Source organism: Ambystoma mexicanum, chromosome 7p (genome assembly GCF_040938575.1).
Source record: "Ambystoma mexicanum isolate Mex_15411 chromosome 7p, UKY_AmexF1_1, whole genome shotgun sequence".
NCBI classification, from domain to species: Eukaryota; Metazoa; Chordata; class Amphibia; order Caudata; family Ambystomatidae; genus Ambystoma; species Ambystoma mexicanum.
In genome coordinates, this window is record NC_090939.1 from 491764720 (window position 1) to 491782344 (window position 17625).

General features: G+C 46.9%; 1 protein-coding gene across 10 annotated transcripts in view; it reads left to right on the plus strand.

The window, feature by feature from the left end:
* The window catches only part of CASK (calcium/calmodulin dependent serine protein kinase), a 2777982-nt gene that overhangs the window by 408768 nt on the left and 2351589 nt on the right, over window positions 1-17625 (plus strand). For all 10 annotated transcript variants that reach the window (XM_069636511.1, XM_069636508.1, XM_069636509.1 and 7 more), the window contains exon 3: window positions 2790-2895. In XM_069636511.1, the coding sequence (XP_069492612.1) occupies window positions 2790-2895 (106 nt within the window). The remainder of the gene's footprint in view (window positions 1-2789; window positions 2896-17625) is intronic.

Here is a 17625-nt window from a genome sequence, read left to right on the forward strand (position 1 = left end):
TCCTTCGAACTAATCCAGCTTTTCTGCTGAAGGTGGTGACCGAATTCCATTTGAATCAATCGATCTCCCTACCGGTCTTTTTTCCGAACCCCGCCACTGAGGCGGAGAGGGTTCTACACTGTATTGATGTCCGAAGAGCTCTTAAGTTCTTCTCAACTTTTTGTGACTTTCGGCAACCCTCAAGGCAAACAGGCGTCTAAGGCAACTATTTCTAGGTGGATTGCCACCTGTATCACGGAGTCTTTCACTGTCCAAAAGCTGAAACCTCCTAAAGGTATTCATGCACACCTGGTGCGGGGCAAGGCAGCTGCGGTTGCTTTTCAGAAGTATGTTCCCTGGGAGTCCATTGCTAATGCAGCTACTTGGGCCTCTCCATCTGCTTTCTGTAAGCATTACTGCCTCAATATGAGTTCTAGAGCTGATGCTCAGTTTGGTCAGGCTGTGCTGAAGAACCTTTTTCAGTAAGGGGTATTTCCATCCACCCGTAGTTCCTGTAAGGAGTGCTTGAGAATCTCCCACAAGTATGGAGGAAAGGGGACGGGACGTAGGAGTATTACCAGGTTACTCACCGTAGTGACCACCTTACTCCTAGTCCATAGTCCTCTTTCCGCTATATACGCCCGCCCGCCATCCCCTCTAATAAGGTTCCTCTGTATTGGTTAAGGGTCTCTGACCTGGCAAAGAAAAGGACTGAGGGGCGATGCGCGGGGCGGAGCCAAGGTGGGCGGGGTTACGGCCGCGTGCCGGGCCCCGCGCAGGAAAGAGAGGAAGGACACATTTTTGGAAAAATTTGGATGCTTTTTACAAAGTGCTCCAGTCCCGTCCCACAGGACGGAGAGATGTCCCACAAGTATGGAGGAAAGGGGACTATGGACTAGGAATAAGGTGGTTACTACGGTGAGTAACCTAGTAAATCCCCATTCCCATCGAGTCCCGTAGGACTCGATGGGAATGGGGATTAACACCATTCCGCCTCCGTGATTCCCGGAAAACCAGGGTTGTCATGCCCCGGTAATTCCAGGAATCACGGAGGCGGAATGGTAATACGAGTCCGGCGGTAACCGGGCGGTTTTACCGCCGCGGTTAGCTCCGGATTCGTAATGAGGCCCTATGTCTACCTGTCAAATCCAGTGTTACAAGAATGGAGGCGGGCCAGTGCAGCAATAATGCAATTCTATGCAGCAGTATTGGAGCCACTAGCAGAGGAGCACCAGTATATACCAATGTGTCCCTACACTTAATAAAACTGTCCTTTTGTAAGGGTGTAAACTTATAAGCACTCCAATTTTTACAATTGTACTCAGGGTGAGATTACATTATTTGCCCAGCATCACACACTTACGCTAAACAGGGAAGCTGGGATTTTAACCCGCTCTTTCAATTTGGGCATGGGCACCTTCTTCTGCGCTTTACTTGGAACAAAACCTTTAGTTTTGGGTGTCAAGACCTTCAATAATACTGTCCTATAGAGTTTACTTGCATAGTAAAGCATCATAACATGTAAATCCTTATAGCAGCATTTTGTGACAAAATAACATCACTGTACCTTTATTTTCCACATCCTGCATGGAAAACTAGAAGATGCAAAAGGCAAAACATCCTGGATTTACCCACTTTATTTTCAGCGCTTTAAAAACACCGCAAAAAATAAGTTGTGCCATAAAATCACTTAGGTTTGGAGATTCGTCACACACTTCCAACGTGTTATGTATGGTTATTAAACAATATTTAACTAAGGACATCAAAGCAAACTTTACTTTTTAGCATATCAAGCTAGTAGACGTTATGGGTATGAACAAATTTTAAAAGGGTGCATGCTTTATTGTGTTGCTCGCTTAACTGTCACAGATTTGGTCTTACAGTTGGAAATTCACCATCATGCATAAGACAGGCTATGCTGCTGACAAAAGAAATGCTACAGTGCCATCTAGTGGTGGAAAGTATGTTTTTTTAAAAAAAATTAATAAATCAAAGTGTACACTGTACGCAGTAGAAAATTAAATTGTCCGTATTTGCCATAATACCCCCCGGAGGGGGGTGAGTGCGCGGAGGGGGTGAGTGCGCGGAGGGGGTGAATGCATAGTGCATGACGTACATAGTATGGTTTGGAATGCAGAGAATGTTTGAAAGAGCATGTAACTCATCATATCTCATCACCACGCATACTCTCTTCTTTACACCACCACTCAACTAGAACACAGAGATACTATGACACCATTCGGTAGAACTGTTCTCATACCAACATCCGCCGCTCACTCCACATCATTCTAAGTAAAAACTGCTGGTTACACACCCCCCAGCCAGGCCTAACGCAGCCACATTCGGTCTGGATAAATCCTGCCAGAACCAACACATACTACCGATCTCTCAACCACCAAACCTACCGCTAAAAAGCAGCTATTACACGTATACCGCGCCAGCTGCACACATACCCGGTGCTCACATGCACCTGGCTCTCTCTACTGACCTGAACTTCGGTTCCCAAGGCCGTTCAACCTACCAGTGCCTTCAGACCATACCAATGGTATATAAGGCGCTATATAAATGCAAAATAGCATAACATAACATAATGACATGTGTAAAAGGGCAAGACATGCACGTTATCTGGAGGGCTGATTGAAGGACAACTTGTTGGCCTTCAATGGACGTTTAAATTGTTTGGAATCCGTTTCTTATTTTTTAGCATTGGTCATGAAGACCTGCAGTGCATATTTATAAGAAAAAACATTTATAGTCATGAAATATTTGTAAAATATTCATCCTCGCGTACTATTTATATTTCTTTACAGATTTGAAGAGAGAAGCAAGTATCTGCCACATGCTAAAACATCCACACATTGTGGAATTGTTAGAAACGTACAGCTCAGATGGAATGCTATATATGGTCTTCGAATTGTAAGTTTGCTTAAACCTTTCCTTTTTTTGTTTTTTAAAGCTGAAAGATTTTACTGTCATGTTTTTGACATAATAATTGCAATGTACAAATATGGATCACCTTCAGAATTAAAGGTTAAAGAAATGCCTAAATTGTGGCAGTATGTTATGGTGTATAATCTTTGTATAGCGTCAGTGGCCATTGAAAATTGCAGGACTTTACTTTACATTGCATGCACATAGTAATTAAAATGAGGTGATTATTCGGTGAGTAGCAGGGATGACTAGTTAATAACATTATAAAAATCATGGAACTTGGTGTGTTCCGGCGCAGAGATGAGCGTTATGTCAGTGACTGACAGGTGAACTGAATTTTTTTGTGAGACTCTGTATTCGATGGGTTGCAGTTCGAAAGGGAAGAACGGATATTCTAAAATAGTTCAGCATCCTCCAGGGCAAATGTCTACAGTTGAGGGCTTTGCTGTGTATTACATTCAAAACACATATGCAATGAATAATATGCTGTCGTATGCAAATTACATGCACAATTGTCAGATATGTCAGAGGTGCATTCAACGCATGTCCTCTTTTCTGGACCAACAGGTTATTGCAGTACAAAAGTTTTATATTGGATACAAACAGTGTTGAATGTAGTGAAAAATGCCAACTTTAGTAATTGCGGTAATACATAGCCATCTATAGAGAAAATGCAGCCTGAGCTACCGACACGGCAGAGTTTATATAATGTGCAAAAGGCGGAGGTGTATCCTAAGAAAAATGTCAGAAGGCAGTAGACTTAACCCACATTCGCTCCGAAGAGGGCACACATCGCAGCTGCCCAGTTTCGACCACAAAAGCAATAATATTTTGCCCTCAACTCGGCCTCATGGTAAACCTACTGAGAATGCTACACACAGAAGCTTACAGGTCCTGAAAATAGAGAAAAATACCGTCTGTGTGGATAGGATTAGCGATTTTGTGAATGCTTGGGCACTTATGTGTGATTATACACGCAGACACATACACACACACAAACACACCATAGGATTAGATACTTTCACTGTTTTCCAGCTGCTGTCATGTTATGGTTAGATCCATTATTGCAGTGCTTGGGGAAATATCTATTCCTTGATTTAGTAGCTGCTTCTACCATTTAGTAAAATCAAAGTTTGTATTGTATAGATCCTGCCAGTGTGATTTTTAAGCAGTCTTCTGAGATGCAATGGTGAGTTGTCCATATAAGTGGTTACCTGTTGTAATTAAAATAAGACGGGATCTGTGCCCTTGAATCTGTTCCTTGCACTTAGTACTTGTTAAAAACAAGTACTAACAAAGGTACATTTTCACCTTTGCATAGGTAATATGTAATGTAAATGTTCTTGTATAGCGCCTGTGTGCTGCTATTGGTGGCCTTGCTGTGCTTGGCTGTGTAAGAATAAAGGGGGTGGGGTTCATTAGTGGGACAGTGGGAAATGCATATACAAAATCCTGTGGGGCTGATGGGTGCAGGTTTGAAGTACCTGGTTCCTGAGTGTGACTCTGCTGTTTAAGGGTTTAATGAAGAAACCTGGTACTTCTTTTGGAAGGAGTCCAAGATGCGATGAATTACAGCGCTTTGGGTCTGATTAGTCGCTGGTTTAGGAGAGTGTGATGGCGCTAAAGAGGAGAGCTTACTTGTGGCTCGGTTATTGTTGATGTGCTAATGGCTAGGCCTGTACTGGCTGTGTGGTGGCGGAATGTTGTGTGTGTGTAGAGTGTACGGTGGTAGGAGATCTTAGAGGGGAGTCTGTTAGTTGGGGAAGGCAGGAGTAGGCCTTAAAAGGCAAAACAACCTGGAAACTTGCTTTCCTACCCCAGACATGTCCCATTTCTGTAGCTCCCAATGCCACCTCTATCAAATAGATACATTGTACCCCCTGAGGAACATAACAATCGTGCAAGTTGGCAGAAGAGACAAAGTGGTGGTGTGGAAACTTGGACATTATCTGTTGAGGATTGTGGGAGGCAAGAAGATAAGATTCTTGGAACGACAGTTTGTGATTTGAGTACTGCAGTCACCCAATTTACTTTCCTTGGTATCTTGGTTAGCAGGATGAGTAATGGCGCAAACCTCGGTCTAACATGCTCAGATTCTACACTCACTGGCCTGCTGAGACTTTTTCTAATCCAGGACCGGTCCCGTCTAGGCAGGGCGTTTGTTGGGGCATGAGCCACTATCCCTACTCAGTTTACCCAAAGGTCTATGCTGCAGTCTCCCAGAAAACCCAAACTCTTCTTACACAGTCCAACACGACCCCCCGCCCCCACCAACAGTCACAACTCGCATGGTTTTGATGCTGCACCAGGCCTTTGGTATAAGTTATGCTGTAACCATGCATGGTACTCTTCACAATGAAACAAGAAGCAAAAAAGATGGAATTTGGATTCCTCACAAAACATGTGCAGCACCTTGTGCTAATAAAGGGGTCTGGGAGGTGTGACGGCTGCAGGATGGTGAAGAGCAGTGTGTTGGCAGTGACAGACAGGTTTTGGAGTTGGGGGATTTGATAAACTTCCAATAAGACTGCAGTCTCAAATTTTCAGTTTCTGGCCTCTTGCTAGCTGTGATGAATCTGATGGAGTCATCACTGATTTCCCGGCGGTGACCTCCTTCTATGATGCCAGGGGACAGCAGCTGCTACCTGATCCTGAGCCTGGGGATGGCTATATGAGGGAGGATTACATGGGAGGATACAGCCTCTGGGGGAATGCCATGGCTCTATCGGATGAGACTTGGTATCCTCCATTTTCTCTTGAAAACAACCTCCCCATGTCTGAAACCCTCATGGCCTATGGCATCTGCTCCTTTTTTCTGTGAACAATAGGAAAACCCTCATATAACATCTATAAACCAACTTGATGGAATCACCTTTGACAACTCCACTTATCCATCATAATCTTTTTATGCTTTTTCAAAGTCCATGAAAGAATTGCCATCAATGGACTACGGTTTCTAGAATCCTCCAAGTACTGGGACGAAGAAGAGAGAATGGAGCAAAAGAGATCAGAAGCTCAACACGCATTCTAGTGTTTCCTGGCACACATGTGTGCCCAGGAAATGTTAAGCTGAGCAAATCAAGAGACATTGACAGCTCCACGACTGGCGAGTGAGAGCTGACCCTCGCTGTGAAGAGTGAGGAACCGGAGAGCCAGAAACTGCATTGAGAAGCTGAGTAGCTCGCAGACGAAGACAAAAGCTGCAGAATGAAGGACAGTCGCTGGAACAGCAGGAGCCAGTGAGAGACTCCTGGGTGTTCGTAAACGTGGAAAAGCAATATAGCGCTTACCGAAGCCAAGAGGAAAACGGGCGTGTCCAGGAGCAGCCATGGAGGACCGGCGTACGAAGAGAAGGTGGCCATGAAGAGAAAGCAGCCTTGAATCCTTTGTTCGCAGACCTCACAAGAAAGAAGCATCGCCAATGAAGACAGGTGAGGACGTCCAGGGGCAAAAGGGACACCTTGGCATATTAGCAAGAACTCTGAGAAAAAGTATATGGAAAGCAGTATACAGAGACACAGCATGGACATGTTGAACTGGGGGAAGACAGTGGAATTAACCCCCTCTCCTAATGTATGGATGTACGAATTGCAAACAGTTACAATGCAGTGAAGTGATAACCTGTCATAGGGACATGTTATCCAACCTTATATACAAGGACTTGAAGAAACCACTTCACCTGAAATTGTGAAACTAAACAGTTTTAAGAGCAAGGGTGACAGTAGGCCTAAGGAATGCCCCATGAACTATTGCTAGTATAATTCGAGGAATAAAAAAGGAACTGGGTTTGGGGGAGGCAAGGCAGCTACCCTCTGGAACGTGAACCCCCTTTTCCTTGAGTGGCTTAAATAACTATTGTGTGCAAAAAGTCTCAAGGAAGAATCCAGGGAAAGGGAACCACCCTCCGGAACCAATAACCTTCTTCTCTGAGGAACTTTGAGTCCTTTATTCTTTATGAACACTTTTCCTGACCATTGAAAGGTTAAAGACATTCTCCTTTTGACCTTGAAGTATAATTTGTAGTGTGAGGGTTAGAATAAAACGTTTTTACACAGGACAGTTTTGTTTTGACATCCTGACACAGACCGACCCTTCGTTTTTGGTTTAGGTAGGGAAATTCCTCTGGCAGCAGGGTCGGAAAGGCCTTGTCTCAACCATTTAACATGGAAGACTTGTGTCCGGCTTTCATTTCTGTCTCCTCACAATGCTAAGGGACTGAAGAGGGTCTCCTTACTTGTGCCACAGCTAAATAATGGGACCAGGACAAAGCCATGCATTATTCATCCAGATTTTAGGTGCTGTACTTCCATTAGGGAGGGGTTGTCGAATTTGCATATGCAGAAGGTGTGAGCTGTGCCACTCCCCTCCCCAAACCCCCAACACAGGGGTCTCTTACAGGCAGGAAAGGTACTGCCTCATCCATTAACAGTTACACTACAGAAGAGAGGAATGCAAAAAGAGACTCATTGAAGTACATGGGGTGTTGACTTCAATGTGCCCTTACCTTTACACAAATTGGTAAGATGTTATGATTTTTGTATAGCGCCTACTGCCATTGTTGGGGCCTTGAAGCACTGCAGGGTGGAAGGCCCTTTAGAAGACCGTAGTCTGTACAAATCGTAATGTACAATATAAGAGAGTTACATTACATGCAAATAGTAATTAGAAATTGGCTAACTATTCAATTACTACAGTAGTTGCAATGACCTATGCATGCATATTCTATATAAATGTCGAAGTGACCTTGGCATTACTTGTGAACTTGATAAAGGCAGGGTGTAAAATTGTTTTATACCACTAGCCACCGGCAAGAAGCTTGCCCTCATTTGGGAAAGTATGGTGGATGACTTGAGCCCATGCACCCCAAAACTTCAAGAAGAGAGTAGTAATTGACATGCTACTGCCTCTGCCCCAACCATCCCAACCTGCTTTTTGGGAAGTTAAGTGTTCCTATATAGCCCTTATTCTCATTCAGCCCCCTTTCTGTGTCACACCCCACTGTGCAGAAAACTTTAATGCAAACTGTGCCCAAATCGGGGCCATTTTTTAAAATGTGTTTATAATAAAGTGTGATGTAGCTTATGTACTCCATTAAGATCCTACAACCCACGTTAAGACAAACATATAGCCATATAAACATATCATACAATCCTGCTACATACATTTACCTTCACTTGAAAATGGCAATAGTCTACTGTAAATGATTGTCCAAATCATAATTTCGAAATAGCCAACATTAACGATATTGGTATTCCTGCTAGACACTGTATCCTGAAGTCAAATGTGTTCACCATCCTCATGTCATCAACAAATATACATAAAATCCCGGCCCTCACGTCCGATAATCTACATAGTCACTAGATGTCTGATTCTGTTTACATAATCTACATATACTCTAGGTATTTTTAACCTAGCACTTATTACCGTCAAACATGGGAGTTGATCCTCATATAAAATTGCAATGGAAACTTCGTCAAATAGAGCTGTGTACATAGGTCCAGATTACACCTTCTTTGCCTGTAATAATATCAGAGTTCTGTATGACATTCCACATACTCCTACGTCCCCTCCCCTTTCCTCCAAGATTGTGGGAAATTCCATCTTTCAGGACGGGACCGGAGCACTTTTAAAGCATCAAATAATTTAGTGTTCTGGTCCTCTTATTTTTCGTGGGGCCACTGTACCTGACTGTAGCCCCGCCTTCCTGAGCTCTGCCCGCACATCGCCCTTCAGTCCTTTTCTCCCCACGGTCAGGGTCAGACTCACTTGCATCACAGGGAATATTTTTCTTTTTGTTCCCTTGTCCTTCATTCCTGCTCCGGTTCCATGGTCATCTTTCCTCAGTCTATGCCAGAGTGTCTGGGATTTGTGTCTTGTTCATTGTGTGAACGTCATTTCGCGAGGGCGAATCCCCACTCTTTGCCTGGAGTGCTTAAGCCCGAAACACCTTTGCGACTTGTGCTTCTACTGCGACTCCCTTTCTGTCCGAGCACTCCAGCGTTGGCTTCCCAGGTGGGAGGAGATATTTCAACGTGCTCCTCCACCACATTTGCAGCAGTTCATTGAAGAAAAAAGGAAATGGCTGGTAAGTTTGTTCTTACTCCTACGTCCCGTCCTCTTTCCTCCATACTTATGGGACATCTCTCCGTCCTATGGGACGGGACCAGAGCACTTTGTAAAAAGCATCCAAAAAGATTTTTTCAAAAAGGTGGCCTTCCTCTCTTTCTGAGCGGGGCCCGGCACGCGGCCGTAATCCCGCCCACCTTGGCTCTGCCCCGCGCATCGCGCATCAGTCCTTTTCTCCGCTCGTTCGGGACTGGACGCACTTGCATCCTCTCAAGATTTTCTTCCCTTTTTCCCCTCTGACTCTCGCTAGCGATCGTGTACTAGTCTGTCTATGTTCAAACTAGACTTTCCAGACAGTTAATCGTGTCACTGTCGTTTCGCGAGGGCGGATCCCCATCCTCTTTGTTTAGAGTGCTTTGGTCCGATCACCTTTGGGACTCCTGTTTTTACTGTGACTCCCTTTCGGTCCGGGCCCTTCAACGTCGGTTGGAGCGGTGGGCGGAGGTCTTCCGACAAACTCCTTTACATTTTCAGGCGTTCATCGACGAGAAGAAAAAACGCCCGTTAAGTTCTTTACTTTTCAGAGCACCCCGGCCGGGGGATACCTTTCCAGGTTCCTCTCGGGCCGGGAGGGGCGTTGATCGCTCTGTCATGGGGTTCGCCTTAAGGGGCCCGTTGGGCCTAATAATTGTACCAGAGTTTTCTCCGAGGGTCTCCGTAAGGGGCCTGTGGATACCGGAGCACGCTCCAAGGCCCCCTCCTGTGGGGGCTGTTTGTAGACCCAGTTCTACTGAATCATGGGATACCGGAGCTCACTCTGAGGCCTCTCTGTCGTCTTCCCTCAAAAATAAGACTGGGGTGCGCCCGGAGGCCTTGGTGGGGCTTGCTGTTACCAAACGCATGTTCGAGGCCCGCGCGGATAAGGCTGTCACCGGACATGGGTCCGAGGTCCCTCTTTCAGAGGCTATAGTTATCAACATTTCTGAGAGGCCTGGCAAGGCCTTACCGGTGAAGGCTGTTTCTCACCGTTCCCGCTCTTGCAGCGACACCAGATCTGTTGAGGGGGCAAAGAAGGAAAGCCAACAGTTCTGAGGGGCCTGTGAAGGTGAAGGGTGTTTCTCACCGTTCCCGCTCTTGTGGCGACGCCAGAACGGTTGGGGGGGGCAAGGAGTGAGTTTTCGAACTGTAGTTCCTCCTTTACCGGCAGTGCCGAGGTCCTTCCTGGGAAGGCTGATTTGGTGGTTGGTATGTCGCAGAAACATTCCAGGTCTCACAGTACCGGCTCTGCCGAGGTTCCATATGTTAAGGTTAAAGTTAAGACCCCTGATCCATCGACGGGGACCCCTGCCTCACTTCCTCACGTGCCGCAGTTCCCCTCGGGCGATCACAAAATGGTGCTCGTTCCTGCCACGACCGCGGCGGCCATTTTGGATGCTACCCCTACAACTTCGCCATCGGCCTCAGGTGTGGGGCTTGGTTCCTTGGGTGAACATAGTCCCTTGTGCGCATCCTTATCGGCCAGTTTACGATTGGAACGCCCGGATGCCTCTTCCTCACAATGTTTTGTTGCCTGCGGGGTCGGCACCTTTGATTTATGTGGATACGTCGGTGGAGGGGCCTGTGTGGCACCCTTGCCCGTTACGTCCCTGGATTTGTCCACCTCGTGAGAGGCCTCCTCAGGTTCCGAAGCATTCCCCGGAGGAGGCCTTTTTCGGTACATTTCAAACATTAATGCGTACTGACCCCATGAGGGAATATTTTAAAGGGTTTTTCAGGGAGAAATGTCCACCTGTGCCTCCGGCTCCACCCGATCCTCCGGTGGTTCCGGCGGCACCTCCCTTGCCTGCGGTGCCTCCCCCGACTCTTCCGACTTTTCCCCATTGTCCCCTGTGGACAAGGCAGCGCCCGACACGGTTCAGCAGGATGCTGACCTGTCGGATGAAGTGCAGGGCGATTGTCATGATCACTGCTTCCAAGGAGCCAGGACCAGCCCAACGTCCTTGGAAGCAGGCCCCTAACCCTAATCCTAGGCACCAGCCGGTCCCCACTGGGACCTTTTGGACCTTGTCCTGGCGCCGGTGGCACCAGGCTCATCAAAACCATTGGTCCCGGCACTGGAAGCGCCAGGCTCATATTAGGTGTGAGGATGCTTGGGTGGACTTACCTGCAGCAGACCATGCTGCTTACTTACCAGCCACTTAGAAGCTATCTAAGAACAGGAACTACTTTCTTACCTGGGTGGGGCAGCTCCACTCCCTGGATACAGCACTGGAACTCTTCTGGAAACTGGAACTCTTTTCTTACCTAGGCGGGGCCGTGGAAGAAGACGCCTCATCACTCCAAGGCTATTTAAACCACACCCGATAGATGAAGTGTGCTTCGCGTTATTCTGCATCTGCAGCAGAACGCTCACCGAGTCTGCTCCGGATTTTCTTCTTCTGATCCTGGACCTGTGAAGGCATGCGTCCCCAGCCAGCACGATCCTCCCCACAATGAGAGACAATGAAGGACTCTCCCAAATCGGGAATAAGGCCAAGACAGAGTGCGGGTGAGCTTAAATGGGAGTTTATCAATGAGAATACGGCATGCAAAGAACTCTGCAAACTCTGAGAGCGCTCTATCTGACAATAGCAAAGACAGGCGTATATATTTACAAAAAACGTCATAAGAACCTACACACTATAGGGGGCACAAGTTCAATGGGATTGGGTGGCGACGACTAACTATAGGTGCTGCTGCGATGCGGTTGGCTTTGGCTGGAAGACGTCACTGGTCATCCTCGTGGGTTGGGCTGGACCTGGCAGGTTGGCAGAGTTCATCCGGGCGGTGTTGTTGTGCCATCGCGGCCAGTGTCAGAGATGAATGTCTTTTCCTGACTTATTTGCCGTAGGCCATGCACACCGCAGTCATTCAGTCATTTCAATATTATCTTCTTTAGTAAATCTTCCAATAGGTTATTCTACAGGTTAATGCAACACAGGAGGAATGTACCTTGTGAGGGGTCTGGCGGTAATACGTCAGGACATGGTTACCAGAGTCCTGTTGACCGGGGCCATAGGTCGAGGTGCTAAGCTTCAGGGCCTGGGACGGGCGGTACAGGTCTTGCTGTCTTGTTAGAAGTTGTTATGGATGTGCCGCTGTGTGTTGTCAAAGTGTTGGGTGTCCTGATTGCACAGGGCCATAGGTCTAAAATGATCCGGTGGGTTATGGGGTTTACGAGGGGGGCGCCTTTGGAAGTGGGTGTTCAGGCAGAGGTTTACTGCTGTGCTGTAAATAATGCAGGTGGCGGGCCGTGGCCTTGGGTGCTGCAGAGGGGGCTACAAATCTTTGAAGCGGCTCCAGTCTGGTTGGGGGAGGCGGAGTAGCGCAGCGCGGGCCTCTGCTCTCATGTCTTGGCAGCCTTCGCAGGGTGGGAGGGGGAATGGCCTTGCATGCATTTCACAAAGGTATCTCCCTCGTGTGTTGCCGATTTTAGGTAAAAACATCACAAACATTTGAACACTCTATAATACTTATTCAAATCATTTTGAAACATGCATTTAAACTTTGCTGGTTGTGTCTCGATTATACCCAGTCTGAGCACCTTATTCATACACTATGTTTTAACAACTACAGTATTTAGTTATATGCATATACATTTTCAGTAAGTGAGGTATTATTGGGGTTGGTGGGGTACATAGAAAGTAACTCGCCACTGTACGTGGCGGAGGTGGCACGTGAGGGGCTTAGACATACACGTGTGACGAGTGCATTCTCGCACACTCTTCACATGTGCCCGTGGTATGGTTACATTCATTTTCTTGTGTACCCTAGCAGCATCAGTTCAGTTGTGGCGCGGGACCGCGGGGCGTGGGGCTTTCGATGATACTTATGAAGAATAATCCCCCGGAAATGCTTTTATCATTTGCACACCACTGCAAGGGGTGCGGGTCCTTCACGGCTGGTGTCATGTACGATAATTACACAATTTCACAGGTTTCTTTAGTAAGAGTGGTTGTATGGAGAGGATACATGTGTTAAAAAGTGGTTTCGTACATTCATATTTGGGTACCTGTCTGCTTTCAGCAGATGACCATTCTACAGATCTTCCCATCGCCCAGGCCTTGCTGACCAGGTCATTGTGGGAGCAGTGATACACTGCGGATGGTGAACTGGTACAATGTTAATGTATTACGCTAGATCATGCCCGTCTTGTTCGTGGGAACGGGCTTGCAGCGGATCTACCATGGTGCTGCGGAGACAGGGAGGACTGAAACTTTCTGAAGGTGGGGGCCGTGCTACAGCGCGCTGAGCTCACACCATCTCTAGCAGACAAAATGGTTTCTGAGGCCTAGCTAAATTTAATACGTGCGGGCAATGTCTTCAGCAGGTGAGTCAGCCACCACCTGGGCCCTGGTGGTAAGGAGGGGACGCCCGATGAGCCATGGCCCTCACCTGGGGTGGAGATGCAGGCCAGGGGGGGGTCCCTTGGACCACCCCTCCCCTACATTTCCCCCCTTTCGTTACTTAAGTAACGAATACTTTAAGCCCTCCAACCTCCTACATTCTTCTTCGTCCATCACTGCCTCATCCCATGCAGGTGTGCCTTTTATGGGCATCCATGCTCTGCACACCCCTCGTAAGCTTTCCCCTCTTCTGGCATACTCATCTGGGGTGCAAGTCAGGTAGATGCATCCGCCATCTCCCGCCAAATCCACCCACACCTCCTGGTACCATTCTAATACACGGGGCTCTCTAATGGTGGTGTGCCACGCTTTATCTATGATATCTTTGTCGTGATAGATAGGCACTAGTTGATATCTTGGTGTGTCATCTGCTCCTGTTTGCACCTGCACTTCCTGCATGTTTTGTATTGCCCCACGAGTGTTGCCCATTGTCACCATCATCATTGCACCATTAGGTACTGCGTTAGCACAACATCGAAGGCCCACCTGGCACAGGCAAAAAATTAAAAGGAGGAACACCACAGCTGGCATCAAAAATTTCACAATTGTTCCAAGCCATGAGGGGACCCAGGAGAAGAAGTTATCGAACCATGTACTGTCTTCCGCTCCACCTTCCATTTTCATTTTTTCTCCTAGGTTGTGGACTGCCTCGATCACATGGGACAGGGAGCCATTTTCTGCGTCTTCAGAAGGTACGAAAGTGCAGCAGGCACTTCCTATTTTTCGGCAAACACCTCCATCCATTGCCGTCAACAGGTCTAGGACATACCTGTTTTGCATAGTCATCAGTCGTAAAGCCCTTAGTTCCACTTTGATTACATTAAACCCTTCTTCAGTGTTGTTCGCCAGCTGAATCAGTTCCCAGCGTGTTATCTGGAGCCATTTTGCATTTGCTCTTGCTTGGACACTTGAGACCAGTGAGGCAAAGAATGTTTCTGCTGAGCTGAATAATCGATATTTATCTGGGATCTGGGCCAATAGTTCTGATGATTCCTTTGATATGTAGTTTGATGCACGTCTGTTACGGGTAAGCACTTCTCCCTTGCTTCCGGAAGATAGGACGTACATTTGCGACTCCGCAGTTGGCTGGGCTGCACTCTGTTGCGGGCGTTCCTGTGTCTTTTTGCTCCCGTCGATGTGGCTCTCCGGTATTACCATTAGGGCTGAGTGTAGAGTGGCCATTGAGCAGCTGCCACTCCATGACGGGGGGAGGTGTAGGTATGCCTGGTTGCCGCATACCCAGTACGTGTCCATAAGGGCCGCTGTCCCTTTTCTCAGATCTGGGATGGTGAGGGTCTTGTTACAGCTCTTGTTTGTTCCCATGGAGGTCTTCCCCTCTCCTTTAAAACATAGTTCATATATTCTATTTCGTTCTGTAGTTTGAAGGGTTTTTCAATGGCCGTTACCCAAGTTAGTTTTGAAATGTGTTCTTTCCATACTGGTGTGCATGTTTCTTCTATCCACTGCAGTTTCTCTGGTGCCACACCTCTCAGTGCTTCCGCCTTGCACATTACTTTTTCATCCTTCCACTTGTTGTCAGAAAAAAGTGTCCCTTGTATTGCAAAAAATGGTTCTTTCAAACATATCACCCCTGCCGTCTTTGGATAGCACGTTTTCTCGTTCTGCAGCATTTGAAAAGTAACTTCGTGTCCCTGGAAGGTGTTCTTAATCCTGCATAACGTGAGATGAAGGAGACATTGGGCATCTATAATTGGCAACTCTTTGGGTAGCAATACTTTGGGTGTACCTGAAGCGTGAGGAATGAGGGAGCAGACATAGCAGCTCTCATTTGTTGTTTGTTTAGCTGTGGCACTCATATCCGCATAACATTTGTTTGGTGGGGGTGTCGTGGGTCTTCCATCTTATCTAAACCTAGCCCATAGTACTCGTCATACTTTCTCCTCCCTGCTTCCCTCCTCCGTCTGTTGTTCTTGTTCCTCATGTACTTCCCAACTCCCTGGGCGAGGGATAGAATAGCCCCCCCTTTCCCATTCCCGCCCCCTGTGGCCCATGCATTATATAATATTTCATGTATTGCTAGCAGCTTTTCTTTTTCGTCCCTGACGTTATCTTGCAGGTCATTTTTTAGGGTATGGGCAGGTTGGCTGGTGGGGGTGTTATACAACCATGATATGGCAGACTGGCTTCCGTCATTTAAACTGCGAGCATTATACCTATACATCACTGGTGGAGATACTGTGTTGTTTTGCGTTCCACCCTGTGGCTCTTTCTTTTCTGATATGACAACATTGGATGGTGTGGTGCTATATCCCCATACAAGTTTAGCTCCGTCCCATACCAGAAAATCACCTTCCCTTACAGTGACACTTGCAGTTACATTGGTCCTAGTGGTGCTGTTAATCCCAGTGCTGTTAATCCCTCCCCCCTCGTTCATCTCGATAGAGATGAACGCTATAAACCAATATGTAATCAGACCAAACATTAGCATAAAAAACATTGTAATGCATACAGATAATCCGCACTCATACGAATAGCTACATCTCTCATTTAATAATTCTCTCATTCTACTAATTCTATCCGTTGCAGGCTGCCTGTTAGATGCCATGGTAGTTCCTGTTTGAGATATAAAAGTGCATTAAGTGCATGCATGTAAATGTTCTGTTGGCACCATGCGTGCCAATATATCTATTGACGGGGAATGGGAGCGGGTAGGGTTGCGGGGAAGGGTATTCACAGACAATGGTGTAAACATGTCATAATTCGATCACTTCATTAAGTACATATAAGTCCAAACAAACAAAAAACATTTTTTTTTTTTTTTTTGTTCCAGTGGTGTATAAGAAGAGAATGCGGCAATACTTCATCAGTCACTTTCCCATTCACGTGCATAGCTGACGCACAAACACAAGCTAACATTCAGACATTCTGTTCAGCTCAATCGGTTGCTGTTGTCTGTGCCTCCTCATCTGCCTCCTCTTGCACATTATTATAAGCTCTTCGCACATCTGTCAAGTGTATCCAGTACCTCAAGCCCTTCACTTTTACAGCTGTGGGCGTGCAGAACACTACCTCGTATGGGCCGTGGAACCGTGGTGCATTCCATCGACGCACAAAGCTCCTGACATAAATTAGTTTGCCCGGCATTAGCTGTAGCTGCTGCTCAGGCTCTGTGACCGACCCTGTTATGTTTCCCTCCTCTCTAGTGAAGGGTGGGGAGAGCTGCTTTGATATTACGCGCGCTGCCCTTGTTAATTTTTTCAAATAGTCTGTGAATTCTTCTCCCAATATCGCGGCGCTCCTGTGTGCATCTGAGTGTTCGCGTAGTGGGGAGTGTGCTGTGTGCATTCGTCTCCCAGTCACGATTTCGTGCGGGGACAAATGGTGATCTTTGCTTGGCTGATTTCTCAGTTCAAATAGCGCCAAGGGCAGACGGTATATCCAGTTTTTCTTCAATGAAAAGCATAGTTTCGATAACCTTCCCTTTAACAGTCCGTTCATCTTTTCCACTACGCCATTGCTTTGAGGGTGATAAATCGAACACAATTTATGTTTTATTCCCAATAATGTAGTGACTTCCTTGAAAAGTTCATTCACAAAATGAGTGCCGTTGTCTGAGCGAATCACGTCTCAAATTCCCCAGCGCGGGAACACTTCCCTTAATAGGAACTTGGCGGCGCTTTTAGCATCAGGTCGCGCACACGGTCCAGCTTCCACCCACCTTGAGAATGGGCACACAACCACGATCATGTACCGTGCGCCGTTACACCTTTCCCCCATGTCTGCGTAATCAATGTGCAGTTCTCTGAATGGGCCAGTGGGTTTAGGAATTGTTCCCCGGAGTGTGCGTAGTGTCATTCCTGAATTGTAGATCTGACATGTTGTGCATTCCATTGCTAATCGAGATACGTGCTCCTGGAGACAGGGCACGAACCATTCTTCCTGTATTTCTGCTGCAATGTGCTGTTTGGTATTATGTGCGGGGAAGTGTAGTTGTTGAAACGCAATTTCTAGTAACTGGATGGGCATCACCACTTTCCCTGAGTTATTTTGCCGCCATAGCAAGTCTCTTCCCGACCTGCTGCACCCTCTTTTAGTCCACATCAATTTTTCGTCTGCGCTAGCTCCTTCCTGCAATTCTAGTATTTGTGATATGGGCATCATGTTGTACCCTTCTGGGGGCTCTTCGGTTGTCTTATGCCACAGCATGTATTCACCTGCGTCATATTTCTGAAAATAGGAAGCC